This window comes from Typha latifolia, chromosome 6, assembly GCF_019914945.1.
Source record: "Typha latifolia isolate L0001 chromosome 6, TyphaL0001v2, whole genome shotgun sequence".
NCBI lineage: Eukaryota > Viridiplantae > Streptophyta > Magnoliopsida > Poales > Typhaceae > Typha > Typha latifolia.
In genome coordinates, this window is record NC_133091.1 from 1,688,292 (window position 1) to 1,715,630 (window position 27,339).

Sequence of the window (27,339 nt, forward strand, 5' to 3'; positions counted from 1 at the left end):
CCAAATCTCAAACTTACAAGCCCACCAATCCCCCACAAGGGATTCAGGTTCCATGTGATACTGTCAGCTCCTGTCTTTTGCACCCATCCCCACCCCTCTCCAAATCCACAGTGCCATAGCATTATAACCACATAACTTTTGTGAGGAATTAGTCACAGTAATTGGCTATGTTTTATGTTTGCATTAGCACATTAGCAGAGGAGATGCATTCTTCTTAAACTTCAGTCTTCAGCTTGTAGTTGTAGTAGCAGCAGCAGTAGTTTTTAACATTTCTTCAAAACTGCAACAGTGTGTTAGTACAGGTGGGTCCGAAGAGGGGGGAGTAGAATCAAACTGGCTCGCATGTGGGTATCTGTAGGATTTCATTTGTCACTAGTCCTCTACAAGAACAAAGGTGAAAGGAGCTTTTCTCCTTTGCTTTTGTTTCTTTTCTTGTGGATTTTGGGTTAAAAGCTGCACATTCTTCTGGGTGTGCACAAAAACTCTTTTGCACGCACGAACGCACGCGCTTGCTTGCTGCTCCATTTGCACTCTTCTTTTATTCAAGAGTTAATAAGAGAAAGAGAATTAAGAGAAAAGAGGTAGAGATTGAATACAATCTCTGGTAACCTCTTCAACGTGCCAATGATGTGTCAATCCATGTCTAAGAAAGGCAGTCCAAAGTTTTCTATCGCGACCCTTAAATTAATCTGCAGATGAGTTCATATCCTACAACTTTGAGTTTCACATCCCAGATTTTAAATGTCTTTTGTTTATGATCAAAATTAGTCGAAAAGCCTGACAGACTCTGTTCCGATGTCACAATCGCTTTGGATCCTTTTTACGGTCACCTTGAAGGATTTAGGGAGTGCAGATGACAAGCAAAATCTCAAGAGCCAGAGCTACATCTCTCCCCACTTAAGCTACACTCTACGATGTCATAAAGTTGTTGTACAAGTACTGCATTGCATAGTCCATCCATAAACATACATCTAGCTCCACAATAGATATATGTCTATTAGAAAAGAAACATAATTAGAGATAACTAACAAAGAACAATATATAGAGCCATTCTTTCTTGGTTATTTGGGCTTGTCCTTGAGATGAAGCCCAACGAAGTTTTACGTGTGGGCTAGTGTTTACAAAATTTTCATATCCCTAGAGCAATATTCGCAGTTGTCGAAAGAAATTATGTTGAAGTCGGCGCCGTATAAGATCTTCGGCGCAGTTTTCTTCTACGGTGGAGATATTGGTCTTATCGCCGGCTTCCGTTGGAATTGCTTCTCAAATGGAAGCCAAGCCGGCGATCAAAGTAGAAGTCGCTACAGTAATACTGTGGTTCGCCGACCACTAGGTAATTACATTTCATTTCATCCTTTGCCGAACGCTTCCTTTTTTACCTCTCCGAAACCCTACTACTATGCTCTGTTCGAAGAATTCTATTCGCTACTGCTTCCAGGAGACGTTGCCCCTTCTCCCCTTCTCCCTTTCTCTCTTGTTTGCTACTACTGGATTCGGCTTTCGGTACATCGAAGAGTTCGCTTGCCCTCTTCTTCTTCTCCGCTTCGAAGGTATGCCTCCCTGTTTCCCCTCATAAAGATTTACCTCGTTGATTTGGCGGGAAAGCTTTAGATCGAATCCTCTGTCTCCAATCTCCTCAATTTTGCTTCACTTCAATACTCTCTTTGCCAGCTCGCTTGGAATAGCAAGGTTTGCTCCTCGTACTAATCCAATATCGCTTGTCTAGGAAAAGCAAAAACCCAGTAATTTAGTTGGAATCGGAAGAGTTCACATGAGATCCATTCTTGTGCTTAATCTTTGGTTTTTATTTCATGTTATAGATTTTGGAGGGATATGAGGAGCATGGTTTCTCGATGCTTGAATTCTTAAAACATTAAAAGATGTTATCAACCTCTTCAATCAAAGGGAGGAAGTGAGAATCAAATCAGACAGGAAGGTTTATATTTGGGTGGGGGCATATGGTTGAGAACAACATTCTCTGGATGAGGCAATATTAGTTTCTTGATTAAGTACCTCTGTGTTGCTTGACCAAAAAAAATGATGATGGATGGGAATTATTTGAGAAGATATCCAGGAGGCTCCTTCCCTGTTTTCTGTGGGCTTCCCTTGCATTCTTCACTGCATTGAAGAGCAATTAGGGAATTTTTTAGCTGTTAATTCGAGTGGAGGAAACAGGTCATAGCCTAGATTTTGTAATATATAATATGCTGACCAGGAAGTCTTGTGTAAGGAGGCAGCAAGAGTGTGCATAAAGTGGAATGAGATGGTTGGGAGTGGATCAAATCCTGATTCAGAGTGCACATATTGTGTTGATGCATGGTTTATTTCTAAATAGTGAGTTGAGAGAGGCTTTTAAATATCACATAGTGTGAAGTAAAATGATATTTTGTCTGAACTGAAGTTTGAGATTTCAGCATAATCTTCTGGTTAAGGATGCGTGGAGGATTCACAGTTTTAATGAAGTTGAAACATGAAAGGTGACCTAGTTTATCTTTGTCGCATGCAGCAATTTGCAAGGAGGATGTAGACAAGTAGTGTAAAAGATCAGGGGAGTTTAGATTTTATATTCTTGATAGCTGAAGAGTTTTCTTCAAATAGGTTGTGCAGTTCTTCTTCATATAACAAAAGTACTCTAAGGTACACCCTTTGGCTTACTATCATCAAAGAAATGAGCAATTCCGCCCTAGTTTAATTTCTTTGTTTGAAGGCCTTCGATAAGGAATTATCATTTTCTTCATTTTATGCAAGGCACTTGTATTTTTCTAGTTGTCGTAGCTGCTGAAGAAAGGAATATACCATTACATATCACTTCTCTTTTAATGCTTTTGAGTTTTGATACCGTAAATGTTAGACTTGATAAAATTCAATGTTAGCATCCAAAGAAGCTGTATCACAAAATCTCATGCTTCACCTAGGAAAACTTAACATATTCTCTGGAATAATGAGGACGAAGCTTCATTTGCAGCTGGTATTTAGCTAAAATTGGATATATGACTGATAAGGAAAGGTTTGGATAGCAAATTGTTCGCCTATTAAAGCATCTATAATCTCTCAAGTGGCGCGTGATTGCAAAGAGTTCCTATAATCTGCATATTTCATACATGATGTGTTTGTGCTCTGAGCCAATTCTCTTGGCACATTCAATGTTCCAACCAAATAGTTCTTTACAATTAGTCTTTCTAGTTCCAATTGGATAAGAGCATTATAACTTCTATGAAAAGCTTGATAAAATTATTTGGCTTCATAGCTTAAAATATTATAAAACCATCATATCTGAAATCTTTCCTTGCTGACATAGACAACTCGAATGCAGAGTTGCAGACCATATGACCACTATATACATGAAAAATAAGAATCATGGTAGAACTCTTAAGTCATGAAGATACACATAGTGTATACAGGAACCTAAAACAATTTTAAGGTTACAATAATATTCTGGTTCTGTGAGATGGGAGCACACTGCTAGGTGCTATTTTTGAATGAAAGCACATACAAAGGAGGTATTTTCTTCTAAAGGTTTCAGGTCCACAGAAACATTGTTATTCTGCATAGTAGGTTGGTAGTAGAACAAGGAGTTAGGAAATTGCACCTATATGACTATTGGAATGAAGTTAAAATGCCACTTGGAAATTCAGTGGTCTAGAGAAAAGTATTAGGGAAGAAATATTAATAAATTTTAGGAGCATGACTGTTCTTGGAAACGAAATATAGTTACTCAGATCCCATACCATCTTATAAGAGAAAGAAGAGCAATTGCTTCAGTTATGAGTTAGTCAGCATATTACTGGTAGACACATTAGGAGAAGTGTGGAGATTGATGGAGAGATTCGACAGAGTGAATGTTAATTGGAATTGGAACAAGCTGAGTTAGTTGGAGAAAGTTTTGTTGGAAGAATTTGGCATGCAGCCTCTCTTCATGTGAGACAATACCAAAGAAGAGGGTGAGAAACTCATGGTAGTAGCTCTTTATCCTGATTGAAGATACTCTATTTTTCCTATAAATGTTCAGCTAAAGTTGCTATCATATTATCGCTATGATAGATTGGTCGGGCAACCAATTGTAGAGTCAGTATGGATTTCACAGTAGATGTTTATTGATGTGCAACCAGCACAATTTGATGCTTTCTTCATGTTGCGTGAATTGTTTCAGTAAACAAGTTTGGAACATATGAATTGTTTAAGAAACCAATGTATCGCCGCCTGTGATATGCAGTAACATGATGCTATATCTTAATTTACTTTCCTTAATTATCTCCTGATCTAGCATCACTGACAGCTCCGCTAAAGATTATCTTTAGATCAACTGAGCTCAAATTTAGTAACTAAAAGCCACTTACTTTTTGGTAACATTGCCTCTTTTACATGTCAACTGTGTACCCATAGCTCTGTCTGATGACATAATTTGGCCACATTTAGGATCTCTTGTTTAATCTTGCGCGTGCGCGTGTCTGATATTATCTCTATATTTGATAGCATGACTTGGTAAAGTGATCAACACACTATCTGCGCACATGATTCATAGCTTACTGTAGTAGATTATTTAATTATGGTCCTGTCTGCTATCTTCTAGCATGCATATAAAAATACACGCATATAAACACATGCAGTCAGCTGAGCATATCAGATTCCTGCATATAGAACTCATTCATCATCATTCCTGATACCCTACATCTTTATATAAATTCAGTTGTGATGCTCACATTTCAGTAAATGAATTGGAGAAATTTTCATTACTAATGCTTTCTTACTTTCTACAACAAAATCATATGATAGTTCAACCACTAACTATATGATATTATCATATGTACATCAGCCTGTCCCCTGCCTTTTGGTTGATGCTGTTTCTACATGGAAAGAAATCTAGAATCAAACAAAAGAATCTTACAAACTCAATTTGGAACTTACATAGTAACTAGACTATGTTCTCTCCTATACTCTTTTTTTTTTTTTTTCTTAATCTCCCTCTATCTCAGTTACAGAAGGGTGGCATGTTTGTCCTGTTCAACTTCACCTGTGGAGAACCGAGGGCTGCGAAGTAATAATCCTGGTTCGATATATCAATTGCCGGCGTTGATCCGAAACCCATATATGAGCTCTGCAAGTCATCTAGATTCAAGTCCATGAACCATTCATTGTCTTCCTTCTGTGGTTGCTCCATCGTCTGGTATTCGGTCGTCATTCGGCCTGCTTGATTAGGTGCGTAAGCTCCGGACTTTTCGATGTCATCAAAGTTATGGAATGCCTCGTTATCTATATCCGATTCCAGTGTTCTAAAGCTGTCTGATCCGGTCTCATCCCATGAATCCATACTTTCTCCAAATGATGTCTCCTCCTTTTGTTGCTGCATCTTCTCCCAGGTGTTCTTCTTGTTGTATAGGCGGCAAAGTACCCAGTCGTCTAACTGCATATATGCAGTCCATAATTTTATTAGCTTTCTAGTGACAAAAACAAGTTCATGATCACATGTGTTCATAATGTTCATCACATACCCTTAGGCTTCCCTTCTTGTTGGCGGCGCGGTTGACATCAGCGAGCCTGTACTCGTGCATGATCCAGTCAGTCTTCACGCCCCTCGGTGCCTTCCCGGAGTAAAAGACCAATGCCTTCTTGATTCCAAGAGCCGTACTGCTCCCCTTCTTTGACACCGGCTTGTCGGCCCCCGTCGCCTTCCAGTACCCCTTCCCGGCGGCCCTGTTAGGCCTCGAGCCGTTCGGGTACTTCCGGTCACGAGGCGTAAAGAAGTACCACTCTCTTTGCCCAAACAATGCCTTCTCTGCTCACAGAAACAACAAATTATTACTCTCTAAAGCTTTTATTTTATTATACTACGTAAATGATTTCCATCACAACCTAAGCTTGTGTTATGACAGATCCAATACCTGGAAGCTCCCACGGATCATACTTGTAGAGATCGACCTCGGCGATGATCGGAACCGGAAGGCGCTGGTAGGTGATCTTCCGGCATAAGTAGTGGACGACGAGCTCCTCGTCGGTCGGGTGGAATCGGAATCCGGGCGGCAAGTTAAGCTCCGCCTCTGCGTCTCTCGTCCTCGCCAAACCCATTTCTTTGAAGTGCAACTACTCTTCTCTGTGGTATTCTCCTTTGTTCAGGCGTTCTTTATTTTTTTGGAGGAGGAGAGGATGCAAGATTTCTGGGACAAGGATTAGGTCCATGTAACGGCTATAAATACGTGACGGGTTTGGGTATTGAGCCGGGGTGCCATCGCAAGCTCACGGAAGCTTCGTCGTGAGAAAAGAGTCAAACGTGGAGTCGGCAGCCCTAGAATGGAATTAGAATATACCAATCCGATCTGCTGATGGTTAAATGAACGGTGGATGGAGGCGGTCGCACAGAGGCTAACTCTGCGGACGTGAAGCCGATTGCAATGGCGGCTATAATGGTATTTGACGGGGGGCCAAGTCACAACAGTGACCAGTGGTAGGGTTCATCCCCCCTTGGCCTCTTTATTTCGGCACGTGGGTGCTGATGCCGGCGGCAGTGCGGTGCATCTGGGTGATGACTGATGAGGTAAGAGCCGACGTTAATAAAGTTTGTCCTTTAAAAGGCGGTCCTCTTGTTTTCCTCTTTTGGTAGATTTCTTGTCGCGGAAGGCAACCAGTTGGAGCCGAGTTGAGCTTTCTTTCTTTTCTTTTCTTCTAAAAAGATTGTTTTATCCTAAGAAAGTTAGGAGCCTTAGAAATATTAGGCCTCGTTTAGCTCGAACGAACTCGATTAGTTGTCTCTAGAATAGTTGATACAGTGAATCACAGACAAAGGTTGCTTGCTGAATAGGAAATGTAGAGTATCCTAATTCCTTGTCTATTTAGGAGAAATGGTCCTGTTCCTAATCCTCTCTTCTCTCCAATTGAGAGAGATGTGGTAGAGAAATCCATTGTGCATTATAAGAGGTTTTTTTTCCGTGCAATAGAATTAATTCTTTATTAATCAATTTGATGAAGATCTAACGGTTAAGATCTTTAGGGGTATAATATGAACGAAAGATATTACCGGTTCAGTAGGTAATTTTTTTAGATATATAATCTTGCACATTATTTTTTAATAATTATATTATCTTAATATTTTATTAAGTAAAAGACATATATATCATTAACTGAGAGTAATGTATATATATCAAAATAAGGGTATTGATGTCTTTTATAATTAACTTGATGAAAATTTAATTACATTTTACCTTTTGATTATTTTTTATTATTTGCATACATCTCCCATTAGTTTAAGATTGATTTAAATTAAATTTTAATAGATAGAAATAGAGAATTATATTTAAATTGAAGTTTATCTCCAAATAATCAAATTTAAATTATTTAATATTAAATGATATCTTCTATAATTAAGGTATAATTATATTTAAAAGAGAAATCTTAACGGAAGAAAAAAAAACGTGTAGAGCGCTTCTTCCGTAAAGTTAATTGTTTATCAATCACTTTGATGAAGATCTAATGGTTAATATCTTCAAGGGTATAACAAGAAAATTGGAAAGTTAGGCACACGTAATTAATTTTCTTAACTAATATACTATTTTTCTTACTTAATGTGGTTTTAGAACCGGTACTGGGAAACCGGTATCGGGTATGAAAACTGACTATTATAGCCGTTGGATTAAGATTATATTTTTTAAAGATGCATTGAATTATTTGCCGCATCATAAACATCCTGCTGCTGCTGGGTTGGAATGATAGTGACTTAGATTTCGCAAATCCTAATCTGCAGGAGGATCAAATTGCAAGGTAATCCACTATCATTAGTTGGGCAAATCATAGTAGATGATTATGATATAAGCCCAACCTTATCTTTGTATCTGAAATTTGATGATTGTTTAATTCCAAACTGGTGATCGACTAGATATATCCCTTTCTTTAATATTAGATTAAGACTGGTATCCATTGCGATTTTAAGAACAGAAACTAATTCACTGGATCCATTCCATCCAGGATTGTAAATTTGGCTTGAACAATTCAAATGAACAAGTTAGGTATAGAGGCTATATGAATCGTTCGGCAGCTGTATTTTGCTTTTATTATCTCAAAAATATATATGTTAGTTAGATACTACTCAATTAATTACAAATACAAAATATCCTTAATACCCGCGAATAAGTTTTCTAAGATTAAGAAAAAATTAAAAGGGTAATTAAATTTTAAGATCAAATAGGTCGTATTTTTGGGTTATTTTAGTTTTTTAAGTAATAGAATACTCTTTATTCTGTCCATAGCCCTTAGGATAAAATTAACTTAAGGTCCATTTGAGATGCTAAAAGTAAAATGTAAGGGTGCCAATGGTAATAAAGGCAAAACTGGTGGTGTTTTTGATAAATTTCCCAAAGTCTAAACCTTCTTATTTATTTAGTAATTTTAGCTTTTTTTTTATGGGTTAAATATATTTTACCTCTAATGCTATCTTTATGAACATTGTCCTTTATTATTATCTCTGTCCTCATTTTCTCTCAAATAAAAAACTTTATTTTATATTATTATGCCCTCTTTGCGCTATTTGGTAGTTGCTTTTCGGCCAAAGTATAATTTAAAATTGTTACCATTTTGAATTATTTTATCCTCTATCATTACTAACCCACGTTCAACTTTCTCTTTAAATATTTATTTATCTAACAAAAACGTAGTCATTTAAATCATTTTGCATTTCTATGTGATGCAAAACAAAATTTAGAGAAAAAAGTATTTAACCTTTTATTAATCTTAGACATTGTTTGGTTGTCAAAACTTGGGAAGAATAATGACTCTCTTTTTTCTTTTCAAAATTAAAGCTTTAAACTGCTCTATCACTTAATTAACTAATGATCAACGACTTAACATAATGGTCATAGTTCTTTTTGTATCTTTTCCATTCTTTAAAGTGGCGGCTTGGAAAAAACCTCAACCTCAACCTCAAACCCATGACCATTCTCTGTCTTTGTTGGAAGAAACTTGGAATTGTAAGCAGACGAATGCAAGTAAAAGCGAGACCAAAACCAACTCCTTTTCAATTAGACTTTATTCGATCCACCTCACTTTGTCTCTCGCTCATTTCAAACACGTGCGCGTTAACCCTTTTCTTTGTCATGCTTATCTTAACCATTAGTACGTACACATCCAACTAACCAGTTGACTAGGCTACCCTTGTGCCACGTGAGAGCAACAGGATGACGTGTGCCAGTACTTCGTCAGAGATTGGTCGATTTCATGACAGCTGGGACGAGCGTCTTCCTTGTCCTCGTTTAACTTCTAGTCATCGGTCGGGTCACGTGGCGTCGTGGTCTATTGTTTTTAGGTGATGAATGGATCCACCCGTTATCTACTGTGTGATTCCTTTATTTATTTATTTATTTTTTTATTTATTTTCACACTCTTATATTATGTCTTTATTAGGTTTTACTCCACCTCTAGAATTTCTACTAGGATCCTAAAGGCCTGAAACTCCCTTGGATTTATCACTGGATTTTCAGGACAGTTTTATTTAATGATTTAGGGTGCATTTGATTGATGAAAAATAAATAAATAAAATTTAAAAACAATATATTATTTTATAGTGTTTGGATGAAGAAAATAGAGGTGGAAATAAGTTATCCACTCTCTTAAAATCACTTATTTTTTCCTTATTTCACTTAAGAATAGCACTTATCATTTTTTATATACACCGCATATTTTTTATATACACCGCATTTTTTATATACACCGCCTCGTCATCTTCTTCTCTTCCTCGCACGCAACCATCCCCAGCCTCCCTTATTTCTTCTCCACCCTGCCATCTCTCTCTCTCCTCTCTCTCGGGTTGCCGACGCCGAAGACGAAAACTCGGAGCCGACGGCTGACGAAGCCAACTATGCGACCCCTAGGTAAATCCTTTTTTGTTGTTGTTTTTCCTTCTTCCCTGTACTTACCCCCTCGGCTGCGTGGCTGCGCCATCGGCGCCGTAAACCTTGATGTCGCTGCGTTTCTCTCCTTGATTTCCTCCTCTCTTTTCCCTCCCCTTCCCTCCGGCTAGCCACCCACCCTGGGCGAGGGCCGCGGGTCGCCGACCTTGAGGGCAAGCCGCCGGCGGTGTGGGCCACCGGCAGCGCCGAGCCCTTCTCTCTCCCCCCTCTATCTCCTTCCCCTGGAAGGAGATAGTGAGGGAGTGGGGGTTAAACTAACCCCACCCATCCCTTGGTGGGCTGCGGTTTAAGCCCATTCTAAGCCCTTGTGGGCTGCGGTCAAACCGTAGCCCACAGGCCCTCCATTGGTGGTCGGTTGCGGTCTAGACCTCAGCCAACCTTGTGGGCTGCAGTTGGACTGCAGCCCACCAAAGCCTCCCTTGTCTATTGGGTTAGGCTTGAGCCCAACCCAATACCCAATCTAGGCCATTTGGGGTCATTTGGACCATATAGCCTTATTTTTCTATTCCACCTAATTAATTAGCATAACCAGTCCCCTAAAGACAATTATTATCACCTAAATAGTGTGAATTTTAGAATTACATAGAACTTACCTTAGGGATCCTTGACTCATGTATATTCATAAACCTAAATTATCTAATAAGGTAATTAATTTTATTAATTCGCTAGTCTTACGTATGGCTTTACTTGCGTGAATTAATAACATCTACACTGCCTGAGGAAGATTTTGGGATTCGGAAGGGAGCGGCTAGCTGAGGAAAACTAGAGTACTTTGGAGATCCCCTAGGCGAGTAGAGTTTATACAAGTCTTGAATAATATAGTTACAACTATTATACCTTCCATGACACTGTAGAAAATCTTATCTTGATATGTGCAGTTATTGATAGTTTACTCATCATGATATTATAAGAATATTAATGTTAGCGTATGCATTAGTGTAATAATGCTCTACATGTATCTTGTATGATAAACTCTTACATAAATATCTGTTGTGAATATAGAATGTAACGATCATGATGATTATGACATGACTTATACACTCATAGACACTACACCACTTCCACCTATCATTAGTAGTCGAGTTCTAACTAAGTAGTGCCCCTACTCACTCAGCTCGGGGTTAAGGATAGAGTGTATTATATATGACTATATTATTAGCGGCTTACACCTGAGGTCGAGAGCATATGTGACATTCATGTAATTATACTGCATAGTCAGAACTAGATTATGATGATAGAAGAACATGATTGTGAGGCAGAGATATATCTCTAGCGGTACCCGACGATGTAGGGTTAGGATGTCCATTGATGAGCTGAGGGCTCCCGATTCTCCCGCTGAGTTCAGTGATGATTTAGAGATAGTGAGATATAAGCCCACGACCGGGGTCCTTAGTCTGATGGCCACAGACAACTGGTCAGATGCAGTGTCGCCGTGCATGTTTTAGATGTGTATATATCCCTTATGAGATGATAGATGGTTGTGTGATAAATGATTTTTTTGAGAATATCTATACACTGTGTGGTGAATGGCTCGGTGAGCCATGATAAAATATGATAAATTCCTTGGTGAGCTAAGCATAACATGTAAACACTATGATTGAGATTTGTATGAATAAAACTTTATACCTGTGTGGACTTATCTTGATATTATTAGGAGTTGGCATGTTCCAAGATAGTGACGTGTAATTTTTATTGATTGCATTGATTTAGTAACTCATGGTAAATCATTTAAACAAGCGTATTGTTATTGTTAGCAACTATAGGCATGCATTGGATATGCACCTGTGATTTCATTGTTATAAATTATATGGATTCTACTCGCTGGGCTATGTGCTCACCACATCTTGGTGGCATCATTTCAGAGTTAGGAGAGTAGTCGCCTTTGTTTCAGTTATGACTTTTTCTATTTGTTGTATTGAGTCCCTACGGGAGTGTTATGATTAGCGTTGTATTTTGGACATTAGAGTTATATTTTGGACGTGTATCTTGAAGGCTTGTTGTGGCTGTGGAACTTGTATTCCGGACTCATATTTGTTTGAGATTATTTATGGTATCAGCATATATTTCTATGTGCCTTATGAAAATCTATTACTGACAAGTTATGTGATGCACCGCATGGGGGATTTACCTACGTGGTTTACATGTGTATTTGGAGGTTTGAGTGTTTCACATGTACTTTAGAGTAAATTTAAATTATCTCTGCCTACACTTTTAAGCTAAATAATTTAAATAAATTAATATTATGAGAGAAAGTTTAGGATGACTTAGTGGTACAAAATAAAAAATAATTTTTAAATTAAAAAAGACATAGATACAGTTAACTTTGGATACATATTACATAGTGATATTAAAGTAGAGTGATTTTGATCCAGAGTACTTATGCTTTTATGATAATTAGAGCAATGTCGAATGTAGATTGGACTCAAACTGGGCCTTAACTAAGGATTTTATGAACTGGGCCTCTAACAAGGTTTAAAAATATAAAGTGGATTGGACTTGAACTGGCTTGGCCCAATTGATACCTTTTCCTACTTAACTTTGCCCATTAACAGTTAAAATGAATTTAAGTTCTTTATCATGCTAATGAAGTGTAATTGGGATCTAATGAGACAAGGCATCGCCGTCTAAAATTTTACAAGTAGAAGAAAAAAGATATTTATTCATTTTAATTTGTGAAGAATAAAGTAGTAGTATAGGGCATTTGTGCTTGTTGGATAAAATAATTCGGACATAGTTATTATCATAATATATATTTTTTAGAAAATCTATTTTACAAAAAGAAGAAGAAGAAGAAGAAGAAGATTACATTCCATTATTATTCCACACGAAGAAAAGAATTGAATGGAAGGTGAAGAGTCTAAAATTGACCAACGTAAGCATTTGCAAAAGGCCATGGGTTTCAAAATTTTGGAAGCTATGATCAAACCTTTTTAGCATAAATTGACTTCAATCTGAAAGACTTCCAAACTAGTGAAAGTTCTTCGACTGCTTAGCAGTCTTATTACCTGCATTCAATGACTTTTCTTTTTCTTTTGTCATTTTGTTATAACCCATCTTATCAAGTAAAAAGTTTTATGCACACAAGTCATATTTAATTATATGATACTACCTAAACTTCAATGCGTGATTTGCACCAAAACCACTAACACAATTTTGTTTTTATGGGTCAAACCTGGTTTTGTTTTTCCTTGCATGCCAGATTTATTTTCTTTTCTTTTTTTTTCAATTTTTGTATTATTGAGCGATGAAGAGAGAGAAGTATACTGTTTGAATTTTCTTTACTATTATGTCACTTTTGCTTCGGAAAACATAGACAGTAAATACAAGATGATAAGTTTCATAGTAAAATTGTGAAATAAAAAATATAAGTGTTTAAATCCCTTATAAAACTATGAAACACAATTAGTTTTTTTATTATTCAAACTCATTAATTACGGACGTTTCAATTATTAGGCCCATCCCATAAAAAAAATAGAAAATAATTATTTTAATTTAACTCTACTGTTGATCTCTATCTATATTAGGATTTTTTAACATAATTGCCAATCACAACTTCCAAATTATCATTACTGTTATTACATAATATTTTTATAAAATAAAAGTTTACTAGAACACCCTTAGAATGTAAAATATTTATCATCAAATTTTCTGCACTATGAAATCAGATAACACTATATAGCTTTCTAACTATCTTAAACAAATTTATACAAGCACAACATGGCCTTTTCTTAATATAAATTCAACTTTAAAGGTGATAGATTAAATTTAATTACTATTTTTTTTGAAAGACATCAATAATTTCAGCGATATTTATGGTATTCTGAAATATTTCTGCGGCAATTATGGGACCTCTCTTTGAATTATTTGTTCAGGTGTTGTGTAAGTAAGTTGTGATAATTATAGAATCCATTAACACAGTCAATATTACTATTGATCATGAAAGATACTCATGGAGATCATGAGGTCAGGGAGAAGAGGATGACATGTTTTCCATTATTTCTCACACAAAGTTGCCGTACTTTCCAATTATTAGTTAGGTTTGCAAGCAACTGCCATCCTGTCATTCAAAGTCAAATATGTTTTGTTCATCCTCACACGGTTTTTGACTTTTATCTCTCTTTGCTTTTAACTTTCTCCTTTATTATTTCTTTGATAAATTAGCTCCTATTTCTAGGTCATTGCTACTTGAAGGTTTGCATGCAAGCTACTTCTTGTAACAATATATATCATTAATTTTCTTCCAACTACGTATGTTCATGCGATCAAATAATTATGTCACGTTACGAGGACTAAAATATATATATTTATATATATAATTTTCATACATGGACCAGTAGATTAAGGAATAGTTAGTCAGTGAGATAAAAGGGATTGATAGCTACGTACTATTACAATTAATTAATCTAATGATTTGTAGTCTATTAAGGCTTAATGCTGATGTCCAACCTGGTTGGACTATCGTGCTTAATTATTCGAGGAGGAGTACTACTACTAAATGGCAAAGTAGGATCCACGTGGCAAATGCAATAGTAGATGGATAAGGTTGATCATCTCGGTTAAGGAGCTTAATTATCCTTAGATAAGTGTGAACGCACGTCTAATTAAAGAGGCTAAAAAGGCATGAGCTGAGAGTTACATAAGCATACATGTTAAATAGATATGTTGGAATCTTTCCATGTGTGAAGAAAGAAGAAAGAAGAAAGAAGAAAGAAGAAAGAAGAAAGGTCGAGGGGGGGCATATACATGCATGCATGCATGGAATTTCCATGCCCACATGTGACATGCATGTGAATAACAAGGCTTGCAGCTCAGCATTAAAGGACTAAAAGCAGGTTTAATTTCGTGTTAAGATAATTAGTTGATCTAAAAACTTAAGCCTTTAACTAATAAGTAGACTAACAATATATATATATATATAAAAAATATGGCCCTTTTAACAAAAATACGAAGAATATATATATGCATCCTTAATTAACTTAAGAAGCATGCATGCTTATTTTCCACACGTTGTCATGCTGCTAGTATTAAATCTATTTCATTGTACTACGATAAGACCCATGACCAGTTCGTGTTGAATACCATCTGCGTTTACACTTGGTAGAATTTAGAATTCCATCCCATTACTTATCTAAGTCAAGATCTAGAGAAGCAAAAAGCCACCACGCGTGCACATATAAACACATATCCTTTTCAATGCCATCTCCATTAATTCTTCTTTACAGTAGTACTGTGGAATATTTCGATCTCCACGTACTTCACTTCTTTCTCTTCACCGTCATTTGGCTCGTCAGCATGAATGCCAAACCTTACAACTCTTGGCATCTATCTAAGTCCAACTTCTCCTCCAATCCCAGGCCTCTCTTCTTGGCTATATATTCTACTTATCTCTCTATCTCTCTATCTTATCCATTATACAAACATGGGCACGAATCAAAGGATGACGTGCCCCCATGCATGCTTTCTTAATGACTTGAATCAAAGTAAACTTTCTATAACATTGGGCACTTGTTAGGTTTTCTTGATAAACCTTGCTGAAATTCCTACAATATGAGGTGTAGCAAATCAATATTCCATATTTTATTAAGCAACCGGAGCTAATGATAAGCACTATATTATAAATTAATTGCGCCTGGAATTCGCACCGCACTTAGTTATAAGTAGATTAGATTAATTGGTTAATCACTAGAATTTAACCGGGTGCCGCCTTTGGTTTTAATTGTTGGATTTTCTACACAATTGCCACTATAAACTTTTACAACGTCATATTTGCCACCCTATGTTTTTCTAAATATTGCTCATTTAGAATTGCCCATTTGACTAGTTTTTAACAAAATATCCATAGAATATTTTAACAACTAATATACATATATAATATCCGGTAATATAAAATGTTTCAAATTATTTTAATCAATGCATAAAAGTATATATAAAATTTTTTTTTCTTCTTAATCTAAGTTTAAATTAGTTAGATTAAAGTAATTTATATATATTAGAATAGAGAAGACAACTTTTTTTTAATAAAAGAGGGGTTAATAAATAGGGGTGTAAACGAGCTTAGCTTCAGGGAGCCAACTTTAGCTTAGGCTCGGCTCGCTAAAGATATTTATACTTGGCTCAGCTCAACTCGAACCGAGCCAAACCCGAGCCCAAGTAAGGCTGAGCTTGATTAGAGGAGGAGAAGGCAAAGGAGATGTCAGGGCTGCGGTCTGCTGAAGGAGGAAGAGACCAATGGAGAGGAGAAGGAGACGGAGGAGAAAAATGAGGAGGCCAATGCCGGGGCCGACCACGATGGAGTAGGAAGCTACCGAAAGAGATCGAATGAGTCATTCGATTGAGGAGGACAATGAAGAGGAAATTGGTATTAGATTTATAATTAAAATTAGCTAGAAAGAAAATAATAATAATAATAATTATTATTATTAATTCAAAATATTTAAATATAATATATATTAATATATAATATTAATAAATATTATATTTAAGCGGAGTCTATCGAGACGAGCGTGAGCCCGAGCTCGTTTATTTTGACACCCCTTCGAGATTGATCCGATTACTTTACCCCCAGGAACGTGACACCTGGAGGTCAATATTTCTGACGAAAAGCGGGAATTAATAGACTTGGTCAAGAATGACAGCAAATCATTGCCTACTATATGCAAAACGACGTACACTAACAATGAGTGCGGACAAGTAATTGGACACGTAGACCTAGTACATACATGCAACTCTCGATACGTTTCACAATCCTACTTGTTTATAAACTATGTGTGGTGTTCTACGTTCCCTAGTGGATCGGCTGCAGGTTTTGACGTCATAACACTGCTTTCCACGTGTCGACCAACCTAACTCAAAATTTAAATTAAAAGAGAAGAAATTTAAATTAAATGTTTGGAATTTGGAATTACTTTGTGGTGCCAACTCCTATAATTGATATTCCTACCTATATCTTCTTAGGCTGCTTTAGCTAATTCACCTCGTGCTCTTTACTTAATAATAAATTTAAGAGAGCTTTTGACCAAACTAGCATTTGCTACTCATATCTGTTATTCTTAAAATGGTATCTATTATCTTTTTTTTTAATGAAATTATTATGAGTATATAAAATAGGTTAATAAGATAGATATCATCTGTAAATTAGTAATTAAATTAATATATAGTATAATATATAATTTTGGTAAAAAAAATATAGTTTAGATAAAAATAATAATTAAAAAATAAACGCAGGCTTAGTTAGAGGCAATGATTACGGAAAGGTTAGAGTGCAAGTTTCCTAAGCTCGACCAACCCCTTCCTTTGTATGCTATCAAACGAACAAGGAACTATGGATGGTTTAATAGTTGACGTCATGTTAGGTTTAATTTTCTGTTGATGAAATAAAATAAAATAAAGATAGCCTAACTCTCTATGAAAGATAGGTAAGATATAGTACTGTTAGATCATTAAATATAATATTTAAAACCAATTTTCTGGGGATCTCCTTTCTAGCTCTATTTAATTTAGATATAATTTCATTTCATATACTTGGGGTAGCAAGAGAGAAGTGTTTTAGAATGGATAGAGTTTTTCTCATACGTGCATCTGATACTTTGGGTAGCATTATTTGTGCTCTGATCTTATATTCTCTTGCATTCGTTTTCGGATCTGATCGCGACCGTTAAATTTGTAGAGTCAGATACGTGTCATGCACACGTGATGATCGGATTCGCATTGACCAATAAACTGGGGACAGCATCATCCGTGCGGATCCGGACCCATAAAGAGGACCAGTAGTTGTTCACAATCTCTAACCATCGTCCACTGTCCATATCATTAACCCACTTCCCTAGTCGACACGTGTCCTCCCAAAAACCATGCGAAAGTCGCCTATTTTGTCGTCGTCCTCGGATCACCGTCGCAGGCCCCAATCCCCTCGACTGTCTTACGTGGATATAAAACTAACGATAACCACAACACATCCCGCCAAAAAATATTATCCCATAAAAACTCCCGGGCCCACTCATTTATTCCAATCATCCCTCGCTCCACGACAAAACCTCCTTCCGCGATAAAACCACCCCTGCACCTCCTCTCCTAAAACTTTCAAACTCCCCCCTCCTGCCCCCTCCTCGATCTCCTCCTTCCCTCTCTCTCTCTCTATATATCCCTCGTAGTTGAATCTAAGCAAACAAAAGCTTGGGGTCGTATTTAGATCATGTCGAACCCCACGTCGTCGCTTCCGCCGGGATTCCGGTTCCACCCGACCGACGAGGAGCTGATCATGCACTACCTGATGAAGCGTGTGGCGTCGTTACCGTGTCCGGTTTCGATCATTGCGGAGATTAACATCTATAAGTTTGATCCCTGGGACCTCCCTGGTTAGTAACTACGATAAACCTCTTCTTCTATGTCTCTTCTTATAACACCATGCGATCTTTGCGTAGCCAAAGCTATGTTTGGAGACAAGGAGTGGTACTTCTTTAGCCCAAGGGATCGGAAGTACCCGAACGGCGTCCGGCCAAACCGAGCGGCGGCGTCCGGCTACTGGAAGGCGACCGGAACCGACAAGCCGATCGTCGCAAGCAAAGGGAACGAGAACATTGGGGTGAAGAAGGCACTCGTATTCTACAAAGGGAAGCCACCCAAGGGGATCAAGACCGACTGGATCATGCACGAGTACCGCCTGCACGAATCTCAAATCAGCCACAGGAGTAAACCCATGAAGCGTAGGGACTCCGCCACTATGAGGGTGAGAAGCTGCTGTTTCCATCTTGGCCTTATCATTGGTTGACTTCATTTCCTCTGCTTAAGATGATTGTTTTTTGTTACATTTTTTTTGCTTTTTTTGGGTTCAGTTGGATGATTGGGTCCTCTGTAGGATCTACAAGAAGAGCAGCCACGTCCAGTCCATGGATCATGAGCAAGAAGACTCTAGCATAGAGGATTCATTCATGGCTAGTTTGCCAAATCTCACACCTCCAAGCAGCCTCAAAATGCCAAAATCCTCCTCTTTAACCGATCTCCTCGAAAGCATCGACTACGCGGCGTTGTCTCGCCTTTTGGAGAACACGTCTGACATGCCAAGCTTGGGATATGGATATCTTGGTTGCACAAATTTATGCCAATCTTCCATTAACGGCAGTAGCAACAGCAATGGCAGAGCATATCCCACTGTTTTAGATGATGAGGATGATGTCAAGCGCCAAAGGTTTGAAGATGGCAGCAATCTTTCTCACCCTGCAAAGAAGCCTTGTGATTCCAGGAATTACAGCAGCTTCAGCAACCAGTTTGATAGCTCTCAGTTCAATTTACTAGGCCAGTCTTTGTTAGCTAACCAACTGCCATTAAACACCCATTTGGGTTTGCTAGGAGATTACAAATAGACAGTTGAAAGCTTAAAAAGTATGTGAGAATTGTAGGTTAGACTCTTGATGGTTGTACATACTTTGTGGTTTTGCTATCTTTTCTTTGAATAAAAGACAATGGCATGGCACTGGAATTAAAAGCTTTTCATACATCCAATGATGTGAGAGATGCCTCATTTCTTGTACTTTGGTACAACTAGTGTACCTGAAAGAATGTATGGCAATCCTTATCCAGAAGAAAGATGTTTGAATGAAAACTGAAATGTTTACACCCATAGTTGTTCCAAACTAAAGATACTCTTTAAGTTCTGGGTCAGATGATTCCTTAAGAATTTGGAATATCCTCTCTTTAATCTTCACCTTCAAACTTTACTTCTTTTAGAATAACAAGCAAAACTCTACACGTTTCTGCTTGTCCTCTTTTTAAATAGAGGAGTGTAATTGCTCAAGGATACCTACAAAGAGTCAAATATAAGGATTAACTCAACCTGAAATAAGAACTAAAAAATATATGTATATAAGAAGGATTGATATGTAACTCTAATACGCATACGTCACATTATAGCTTTTTCTGTGATTAGACTACAATTTTTTTTTGTTCAGGTATATCTATCAGTGTAAAAAAAAAAGAAAAAAAAAAAGCACCAGAAGCATGCCAATTCCTACTGCTATTCTGATTAGACTCATCCATCTTAGTTCACTTTTATATTCTGCCAAGCAAAGTTAGCATGAAAAGTTTATTTCTGAGGACAAATGAGATGATCAAATCTTTCCCAAAAGGGTAATGCAGAGATGGATACTATCTGCTGATGATATGTTCAGGATTAGCACATTGCAAAGTGATGATCAAAGCAAGAAAACAGCTTACCGGGGCGCTCCCGGTTTTTACCCTTAATGGATTAGAGTGGTTAAACTTAGCCACTAGACTTTTTTCTTGGTTGTTTCCTTCTTGTGTTAGCAGCTTCCTCATTGGAAACATCAATGTGTAAATCATAATACTTGGAAAGTACTCCTGGTCATTGTATAATAACTAGATAATGTGCACCCACCTATGGATTCAGATAATTAAGAAGTTAGAAATGATGTCAGTTGCTTTTTAAGTCTTTTGACTTCCACTGTCAGCATAGGTAGGGTGCACATTATCCTTAGGCTGGAGAATAAGGACATAAGGGTAGGGTGTTTCCATCTGTGACATAACCCATGCCTAAACTTATCACACATTAATTTTTTGCAGCCTGCTCATTGGATGCATACATTATAAAAACAAGATTAAGATACCATTAAGTGGAACATTAGTCATTGATTGCTTTCTTGTTAAGCATGGCTTACCATCTTGTTTATTTGACCTGAGCAAATAATGCAGATAATCTTGACAAACCTTGTGCTATCTGTATTGTATAAGCACCGCGTCAACTGTCATATGCAAGAGCAACTTGTACATAGATTTGATAGGGAATTCTCTTTGCCATGTGTTGCGACATAGCAAGTAGTTTTCTGTTTTTTAATTGTCATTTGTTAATAGAGCCTTTGTTGATCTAAAAAAATATTTTCTAGTAGTGCATCTTATCACTTTGCCATGTGAAACATTAGCTAAATCATATGAAAACTTGGAGAAGATATGGCTCAATGATAAGTTTCTCAATTACTATACAGCCAGTCATATGGAAGGAAGCTAAATTCTTCATTTGTCTTCTCATGTGGGATATCTGTCTGCAAAATGATAACTAAGAACGCCATTGGGTGATCAACATTCAGAGGATAAGGACAGACTTGGATAAGATCAGTCTGGTCCAATGTTGTTGTTGGTTGGCCATACTTCATAAATCAAAAAGTTGTCCTCTTCCTATCAACAAATCATCTTTTAAGTCGTTTGCCATTACGTTTATCATCATCCATCCTAGATAAGAAAGTTCTCTTCCAAACCTCTCACAAACTTGTATAATTTTTGTAAAATCGACCCAAGTGTCTCTTCACTTGTAGAAGCAGGGCAGGATTTAGATCAAGTCATTCGAGGAAGTACAAACTTGAGTTATTAAATGGTTAATCAGTTTACGTGGAGGAGCAAAAAATAAAAAGTCCTTATGTACTCCAGACCTCTCTTAGAGAGAAGAATCTTTCGGACTTGAGCAAAATTATCTAAGTAGAAGCATGTGAATGAGACAGGAATCAAAACCAGATGAAGACTAGAGAACATCATGCCAAAATTCTGAAGGCCCTAATTGTCGCCAAAATTCTCATATTGGCATTGTGACTAAGAGTACTAATTAAATTGACTGTAAGCATTAGTTTTCAATCATTCAAGCAGTTATGATTTTGCATACAAGTTCTGCAGCCCATTGCTCAGGGCATTACATGGAAATTTTTCAGGCACTCTAGCAGGCATATTAAGTGGAATTCAAGCCCACATCAAGCCCTGTGCTAAAGAAGGCATCCGTTAGTAAATTTTACTCTGAGAAATATCTTGAATCCTCTTCTTCTACGACTTCTCATATTCTTTTATGAGTTCCTTTGTAAATTTGGAAGAATATTATGCTCCTTGAAAGAAAAATAGTCCTCTAGTATAGTATGGCATCAGTTCAGAAAACAGAGAATTATCCTTAAGAGCATCTACTTACATCATCAGAAAAGGTACTTAATGCTAAACATTTTGAATGTTGACATGCAGCTCAGTTTCAGCCAGATGCTAGCTAGAGACAGTACATTTGCATGGAACTCATTCATATGGTTATTCTTTATATCTTGTGAAATCAATTTGAGTAACTTCTAGATAGCCAACTCACCTAGTGGTCCACAGGACTACAGCTCAATGTTTAAACAGTAAGTTCACTAAATAAGAAATTAAAAAAACCAATAGAGGAGATGGAGGACAAAACCTTAGCAACTTCTGGATTCATAGCCTTAACAAAAATCTGACTCCATGGATGTCAAGAAACTCGTACATCAATTCCGTCGTCACCGACGGCGCGATGACAGGCCATGTGGCATGCTAAAAGATGTACCAAGTGGTCCAAGCATTTTGTTCACTTGCTGGAGTTCATGCAATTGCCTCACAGATCAACGAAGAGATCATTATAAAGCTGAGACCGCCGCTCATGGCAATGACAAGGTAAGCTTGGCTCCATATCAAGATGCCAATGTCGAAGGCCAAATGCGAGAAGCAACATTATGTCTGATGTTTATGTGGCATTCAACCATCCAGCATGAGGTCATGGTGTAAGTTGGCAATGGACCACAAGGGTGGGTGGGTACATGAGACGGATGGCCAGCTTAGCATGGAGTGCATTATTAGCCTTTTAAATCTACCATCTCCTCCATGCCAATCATTGAAATGGGGCTCAGTCTTAAGGAGTTGTCTCCAGCCTTCTGGCAACCTTGGCTTCCAGTCCAGCCTAGTCATGTCATGTGAATAAATCTTTGGATTACATATAGAATATATTCATATATGACACCTTATATATATATATATATATATATATCATCTGGTTGATTGATTCTTTAACTTAAAATTCTGACATGGATTACTATAGTTGGGTGATGCCCACCATAATAGGTGGTCCGACCAAGACAATCAAACATAGAAGGAGAACCGTAGAGAGCTGCTTCGAGTTGGTAGTGCAGGGGACATGCAAACCCCACCTGTACACACAAATAGAGAAGGAGAAAGGGAGAGAGAAAAGGATAGCAATGAGAGAGAGAGAAAGAGAAAAGGATAGCAATGAGAGAAATATATGAGAGGAAGCTAATGGAATAGTGCTTAGATGATCAAATATGTTTAAGTTGTATGCGTTTTTCTACGTTGGAATTTATAGATTTAACTTGAACATCATTAAGTTTTTTACTTCGGCATGTCTAGATGAGAAATACGAGAGGAAAATAGTAGTAATTGGGCTTATTTTACTTTTCAAGATACTTCTTTTTTGAAAAAAAAAATATAAGTTAGACAATCAAATAAGAAGTAATAGTTATTAAAAAAAAATAAAAGAAATCCGGCAAAATGACTTGTAGCTTATTTATTAGAAAAATGAGAGATTTATTCTGTTGTAGCTTTGGGGTGTTGATAGATGTTTGGCTGTCTTTGATATATTTTTATCTTCTGAAATACCACCTAAACTATTTAAAATATTACAAAAATTTATAAACACCCTACGTTCTATTTTTATCATCATTCATATTTTACTATATGAATATTTATTATTAGACTCCTATAATTTATTTTTGAGTTAATTTTATCCTAACAACAATGAATAAAATAGACAATATTTTGTTACTTTTCAACATAAAAAATAAAATGCTTCAAGATTTCTTTATTTAGCTCTAAAAATCTACAACTCCAAAAAATGCATTCAAACTTATTGAAAGGTGTTAAGATAATTATTACACTACCATTTTAGATTATAAGTAAATATTAGAATATATTAGTCTAATCAGATATCTAAATAACAACGAGACCTAGTAAACGGTAAACCACGTCATCGTGAATGGCAGAGTATAGAGTCGGACTGAGAACAACAGATCCAATGTGATTGGTTATAGGGTGGGCCCTCACCATTAATCTACTTTTTGCTTTCTTATAAAGTTAATTTTCAACTTATATATAAATATATTATGGTTTAGCAATATAAAGTTGTACAATTATAATGAATAAATAGAGGGATGCAACTTTAAATTCTAATAGCACAGACGACGATGACGCCATAGAAGCAAGTCTTTGGCAGCGTGGCCATATCCTCGGAGACCCTCTTCTCGAACCTCTTGAAGAGCTCGTCGGGGAGCAACTCTCCGACGTGGGCGACGAGGATTGGCCGGAGCGTGGCACGCACTAGATTCGCTTTGGCGCGGCCGTAGGAGACGGGATCCCGCATCCACTCATCTTGCTTCTCCTTGGAGTGCTCGATGAGCCTGTGGAACTCCAGCTGCTTGATCTCGAATCCCTGGCAGTGATCGAATGCTTCCTTCACCTCTTCTTTGCTCCTCATGTACGCCGGGATGTTGAAGCTGTCTCGCGTTTCTTCGTCGATTAATCCCTGCAGTATAGAGCTTATTTGTTTCCCATTTCTTATTTTCTTTTTTCCCCCAGAAAACAAAACAATCTACTCTATTAGTATTTATCATTCAATCCTTACATTTTATTCTGCTATTTTGAAAAAGTAAAAAAAAATTTAAAAATACCTTCAAAAATATTATCTAGAGGTGAGCGGGACATGTTTAACTTATACAAAGACATTGCGATAATTATGTATATATAGTTAATCTAACTCATTTATATAATAATGAGAGGATGCATGCATGGGGACACCAAAGGGCACTGGTTATATTATATATATGCATGGGCTGTCATGCTGGTTTTAAGGTGGGAGATTGTGAGCTTGCCCTTGCAATTGCCTCATTTTGTACAAACCTCGTTTAGTAGGTCCTCCCATGCCTGGTCCATTGAGTCCGTGAATGGATGCTTGGCCCTTGAGTCTGGATCACATAGCTGGTTCTCCGGCCGCTGCGAGCTAGGCCGGCCTCCGATGAGCATAAAAAGCATCCCTCCTTCCACAATCTCTTCCTTTCGACATCGCAAGAAAGCCCTTAAATCGTCTTTCGACTGCCTAGCATACGCGTCGACGACTTCTTTCTTCGCGCCGTCTATCCATGCTCGACCTTTATTCCACGCCGGCGATCGTCTGTCGAGCACGGCCTCCGGTATCTATTCCAATTAAAGAGTAGAGAACACTGACGTACTCTTGCATATATAGATCCCAAGATATATATATATATATATATATATATTAAGGAATGGCTGGCTACACTTACTTGAGAAAGCCAGTGCAAGGCGCTTAGGCTGACAGCCAAATGAATCTGGCCTCTAGGAAACAGCCTGTTATAGAATGAACCAGGCACCCCTGCTGCAAAGTATGGTCTCTTGATCCTATCATTGACGAATGGAATGGATTGGAAGAGCGAGTTGAAATCATTTGATGGGAGATCAGAGAAGAAGGCCTCGAATTCGGGGGCGTGCCCGCATTGTTCCTCGTACTGCTGCTTAAGGTTCTGGACCACTAACTCCATGGTAGATAAGGTGTTGTGGCCTGTGGCGCAGCCTAGGTCTGCTATCCTTATAGAAGCTTCGTCGGCGAATAACTTCATCGATCGGATAGCCTTCGACAGGAACGGCTTTGATAACGCGACGGCAGTCGCAGGGGCATCGGAGTTCTTGGCATAGCTGCCGTCGTCGTCGCCGCCTTGCATACATAGTACTCTATGGAGGTTCCTATTCCATCTCTGGAAATGGTCTGCCATGTAATTGTAGTCTATATGGGAACTCTTATGAGATAATGACCAAGAAGAAATATATAACTCTTATCAGATGTTTTTTTTTCCCTTGTTTAAGCTGTGAGGCTGATGATTACTATGAATAAAATATTATACAGACAAAGTCATCAGCACCAATAGAGAGATGTCCTTATTCATAAAGGTGAACCTCAGATTAAGGACCATGCAAGTCCCACACTATCACGGTGCACCTGCAAGTAAAAAGAGGATCGACGTAGTCCATTAATTGATGGTAGGTTCAGTTACCCACAGTGAAAATTTGGGAATATACCAAAGGCATATAGATACTTCTTTGAATTTATTGGGGAGAGAGAGAGAGAGAGAGAGAGAGAGAGAGAGAGAGAGAGAGAGAGAGAGAGAGAGAGATTCATAAGAAAAAAAAAGGTAATCTAACCAGAATTAGATTACAAGCTGAGAAGATTTCCTTATACATTGCTTTACATTGCTGACACTTGTAGCATAAGAAGTCACTGTTACCTTGGAATTGAAACAGGAAAACCAAAGTCCTTTTGATGCATCCTTTGCATAACGTTCTAGGCCTCGCAGGGGCTAGGTTATCACCCCAAGTTCAAAGTTATGACTGCAGAGTCAACACTGGAGCTGTACCTCTCTAGCCTTGTTCGACCTTGTTGATCTTATATGGCTTGCAAAGTGAGGAAGGGGGGGAGGGAGGGCCCTACTACAAAACTTTTTTCTTTGTGAAGATTGAAGAAGAGCAGCTTTCTCCTGCTATACCACCAACTGAGAGATCCAATTCCACTCAATCCCAATCTGCAGAAAGCTGTGGTGAAATATCTTTCCCTCTTTGACCTATCAATATCTGCATATGGTTCAGGTAATTAAAGCAAAGCTACTCTGGAATCAGTCTGCTCTCTTTTCTTCTTTTTGCAGATACCATCCCCCCCGTCTTCAATAGTCAATACAGTGATATTGTGTGCATTTGCAGAATACCTCCTGACATTAACTGAAACAATGCCCATTTAATATCCTACCTTTTTGCTTACAAAAGTCAAAAATTTCGAGAAAATTCTCTTAAAATTTTATTAAAAAGTAAAGTGCTACAAATACGTAGGGTGTTAAATACAATTTTTTTCTCTCTCTCTCTCTCTCGTTGTTGCTCTAAGAACTTGAATCATTTGGGCCTGCTCAAAACTTCTATAGAAGCTCCTTTGAATGCCAAAAGCTTGTCTTTTGGTACAAGTAATTTGTAAACAAATTCAATTATTAGTGGGCCTAAAAAGGCCCAGTCTCACTTAACTTGGAGCAAATTGAAAGCTTAAAACGTCAGGCGTAGTTACTGTTAAAGTGTTAAGTGTGAATTAATCTCACGCGTTAATTATAACCATTTCCAGAAGAACCCAACTCTTCTATCCTTCTCTCTCATTTATTAAGTTGTTTTGACTTTTGGAGGGGAGGAATCTGACAGCTTGGTCTTTGGTGTACGGCATGGGGATTTTTTATTAGTCAATGTCAAACCCCCCCCATAAAAGGGTCAACGGATCAAGTGGGAGCGGTAGCCTAGTCGGCAGACTTCCATGCCGAAATGGTTGAGAAATTAGGCAAGCAGCCATTCCTAACCCATCCCCAATCCCCCATTAGTAAACAAAACAAACGACTTTTAATTCTAGAGCAGAGAAAAGGTAAGACTTGGAACTCATCTTGATCTAGTCCTGAAAGGCACACACGTGTGCAACTATTAACTAAGAAAGAGATATTAATCTTGGTGACACCGACTTAGTTCTCTATCTAATCAAGATTGGACATTATAATTATTTTATAGGAGAAATTAC

At 37.7% G+C, this 27,339-nt stretch overlaps 3 protein-coding genes and 1 long non-coding RNA gene across 5 annotated transcripts; 2 read left to right on the plus strand and 2 right to left on the minus strand.

Annotated features, from left to right (window-relative positions):
- Nucleotides 1-1,314: 1,314 nt before the first annotated feature.
- LOC140790894 (uncharacterized) lies at nucleotides 1,315-6,946 on the plus strand. Its single transcript, XR_012109465.1, has 4 exons — nucleotides 1,315-1,550; nucleotides 4,974-5,196; nucleotides 5,496-5,741; nucleotides 5,871-6,946. It is a non-coding gene; the product is annotated as an uncharacterized lncRNA (long non-coding RNA).
- LOC140790893 (NAC domain-containing protein 68-like) lies at nucleotides 4,702-6,159 on the minus strand. The gene is made up of 3 exons (XM_073141207.1): nucleotides 5,880-6,159; nucleotides 5,490-5,773; nucleotides 4,702-5,401 (listed from the first exon to the last, which is right to left on the minus strand). The coding sequence occupies exons 1-3, from the start codon at nucleotides 6,061-6,063 to the stop codon at nucleotides 4,970-4,972; spliced, it is 900 nt and encodes a 299-aa protein (XP_072997308.1). The 5' UTR covers nucleotides 6,064-6,159; the 3' UTR covers nucleotides 4,702-4,969.
- Nucleotides 6,947-17,948: 11,002 nt separating the features above from the next.
- LOC140791322 (NAC domain-containing protein 2-like) lies at nucleotides 17,949-19,371 on the plus strand. Of its 2 annotated transcripts, none has more exons than XM_073141844.1 (3): nucleotides 17,949-18,244; nucleotides 18,311-18,615; nucleotides 18,722-19,371. In XM_073141844.1, the coding sequence occupies exons 1-3, from the start codon at nucleotides 18,082-18,084 to the stop codon at nucleotides 19,247-19,249; spliced, it is 996 nt and encodes a 331-aa protein (XP_072997945.1). In that variant the 5' UTR covers nucleotides 17,949-18,081; the 3' UTR covers nucleotides 19,250-19,371. The 2 variants fall into 2 exon arrangements, with proteins under 2 accessions (XP_072997945.1, XP_072997946.1); XM_073141845.1 differs by having other exon boundaries at nucleotides 18,004-18,221.
- Nucleotides 19,372-23,843: 4,472 nt separating this feature from the next.
- Nucleotides 23,844-25,465, minus strand: LOC140791130 (gibberellic acid methyltransferase 2). The gene is made up of 3 exons (XM_073141534.1): nucleotides 25,031-25,465; nucleotides 24,630-24,923; nucleotides 23,844-24,255 (listed from the first exon to the last, which is right to left on the minus strand). The coding sequence occupies exons 1-3, from the start codon at nucleotides 25,463-25,465 to the stop codon at nucleotides 23,893-23,895; spliced, it is 1,092 nt and encodes a 363-aa protein (XP_072997635.1). The 3' UTR covers nucleotides 23,844-23,892.
- Nucleotides 25,466-27,339: the final 1,874 nt, after the last annotated feature.

Excerpts from the sequence above, each read along its gene's own strand:
- LOC140790893 (XM_073141207.1), bottom strand. The coding sequence starts at position 6,063 with ATGGGTTTGGCGAGGACGAGAGACGCAGAGGCGGAGCTTAACTTGCCG. Across the intron at positions 5,774-5,879 it reads TGATCCGTGGGAGCTTCCAG|AGAAGGCATTGTTTGGGCAA; the intron begins GTATTGGATCTG and ends TTCTGTGAGCAG. Across the intron at positions 5,402-5,489 it reads ACAAGAAGGGAAGCCTAAGG|TTAGACGACTGGGTACTTTG; the intron begins GTATGTGATGAA and ends GCATATATGCAG.
- LOC140791322 (XM_073141844.1), top strand. The coding sequence starts at position 18,082 with ATGTCGAACCCCACGTCGTCGCTTCCGCCGGGATTCCGGTTCCACCCG. Across the intron at positions 18,245-18,310 it reads TGATCCCTGGGACCTCCCTG|CCAAAGCTATGTTTGGAGAC; the intron begins GTTAGTAACTAC and ends ATCTTTGCGTAG. Across the intron at positions 18,616-18,721 it reads GGGACTCCGCCACTATGAGG|TTGGATGATTGGGTCCTCTG; the intron begins GTGAGAAGCTGC and ends TTTTGGGTTCAG.
- LOC140791130 (XM_073141534.1), bottom strand. The coding sequence starts at position 25,465 with ATGCAAGGCGGCGACGACGACGGCAGCTATGCCAAGAACTCCGATGCC. Across the intron at positions 24,924-25,030 it reads CCTTGCACTGGCTTTCTCAA|ATACCGGAGGCCGTGCTCGA; the intron begins GTAAGTGTAGCC and ends TAATTGGAATAG. Across the intron at positions 24,256-24,629 it reads GGGAGGACCTACTAAACGAG|GGATTAATCGACGAAGAAAC; the intron begins GTTTGTACAAAA and ends TCTATACTGCAG.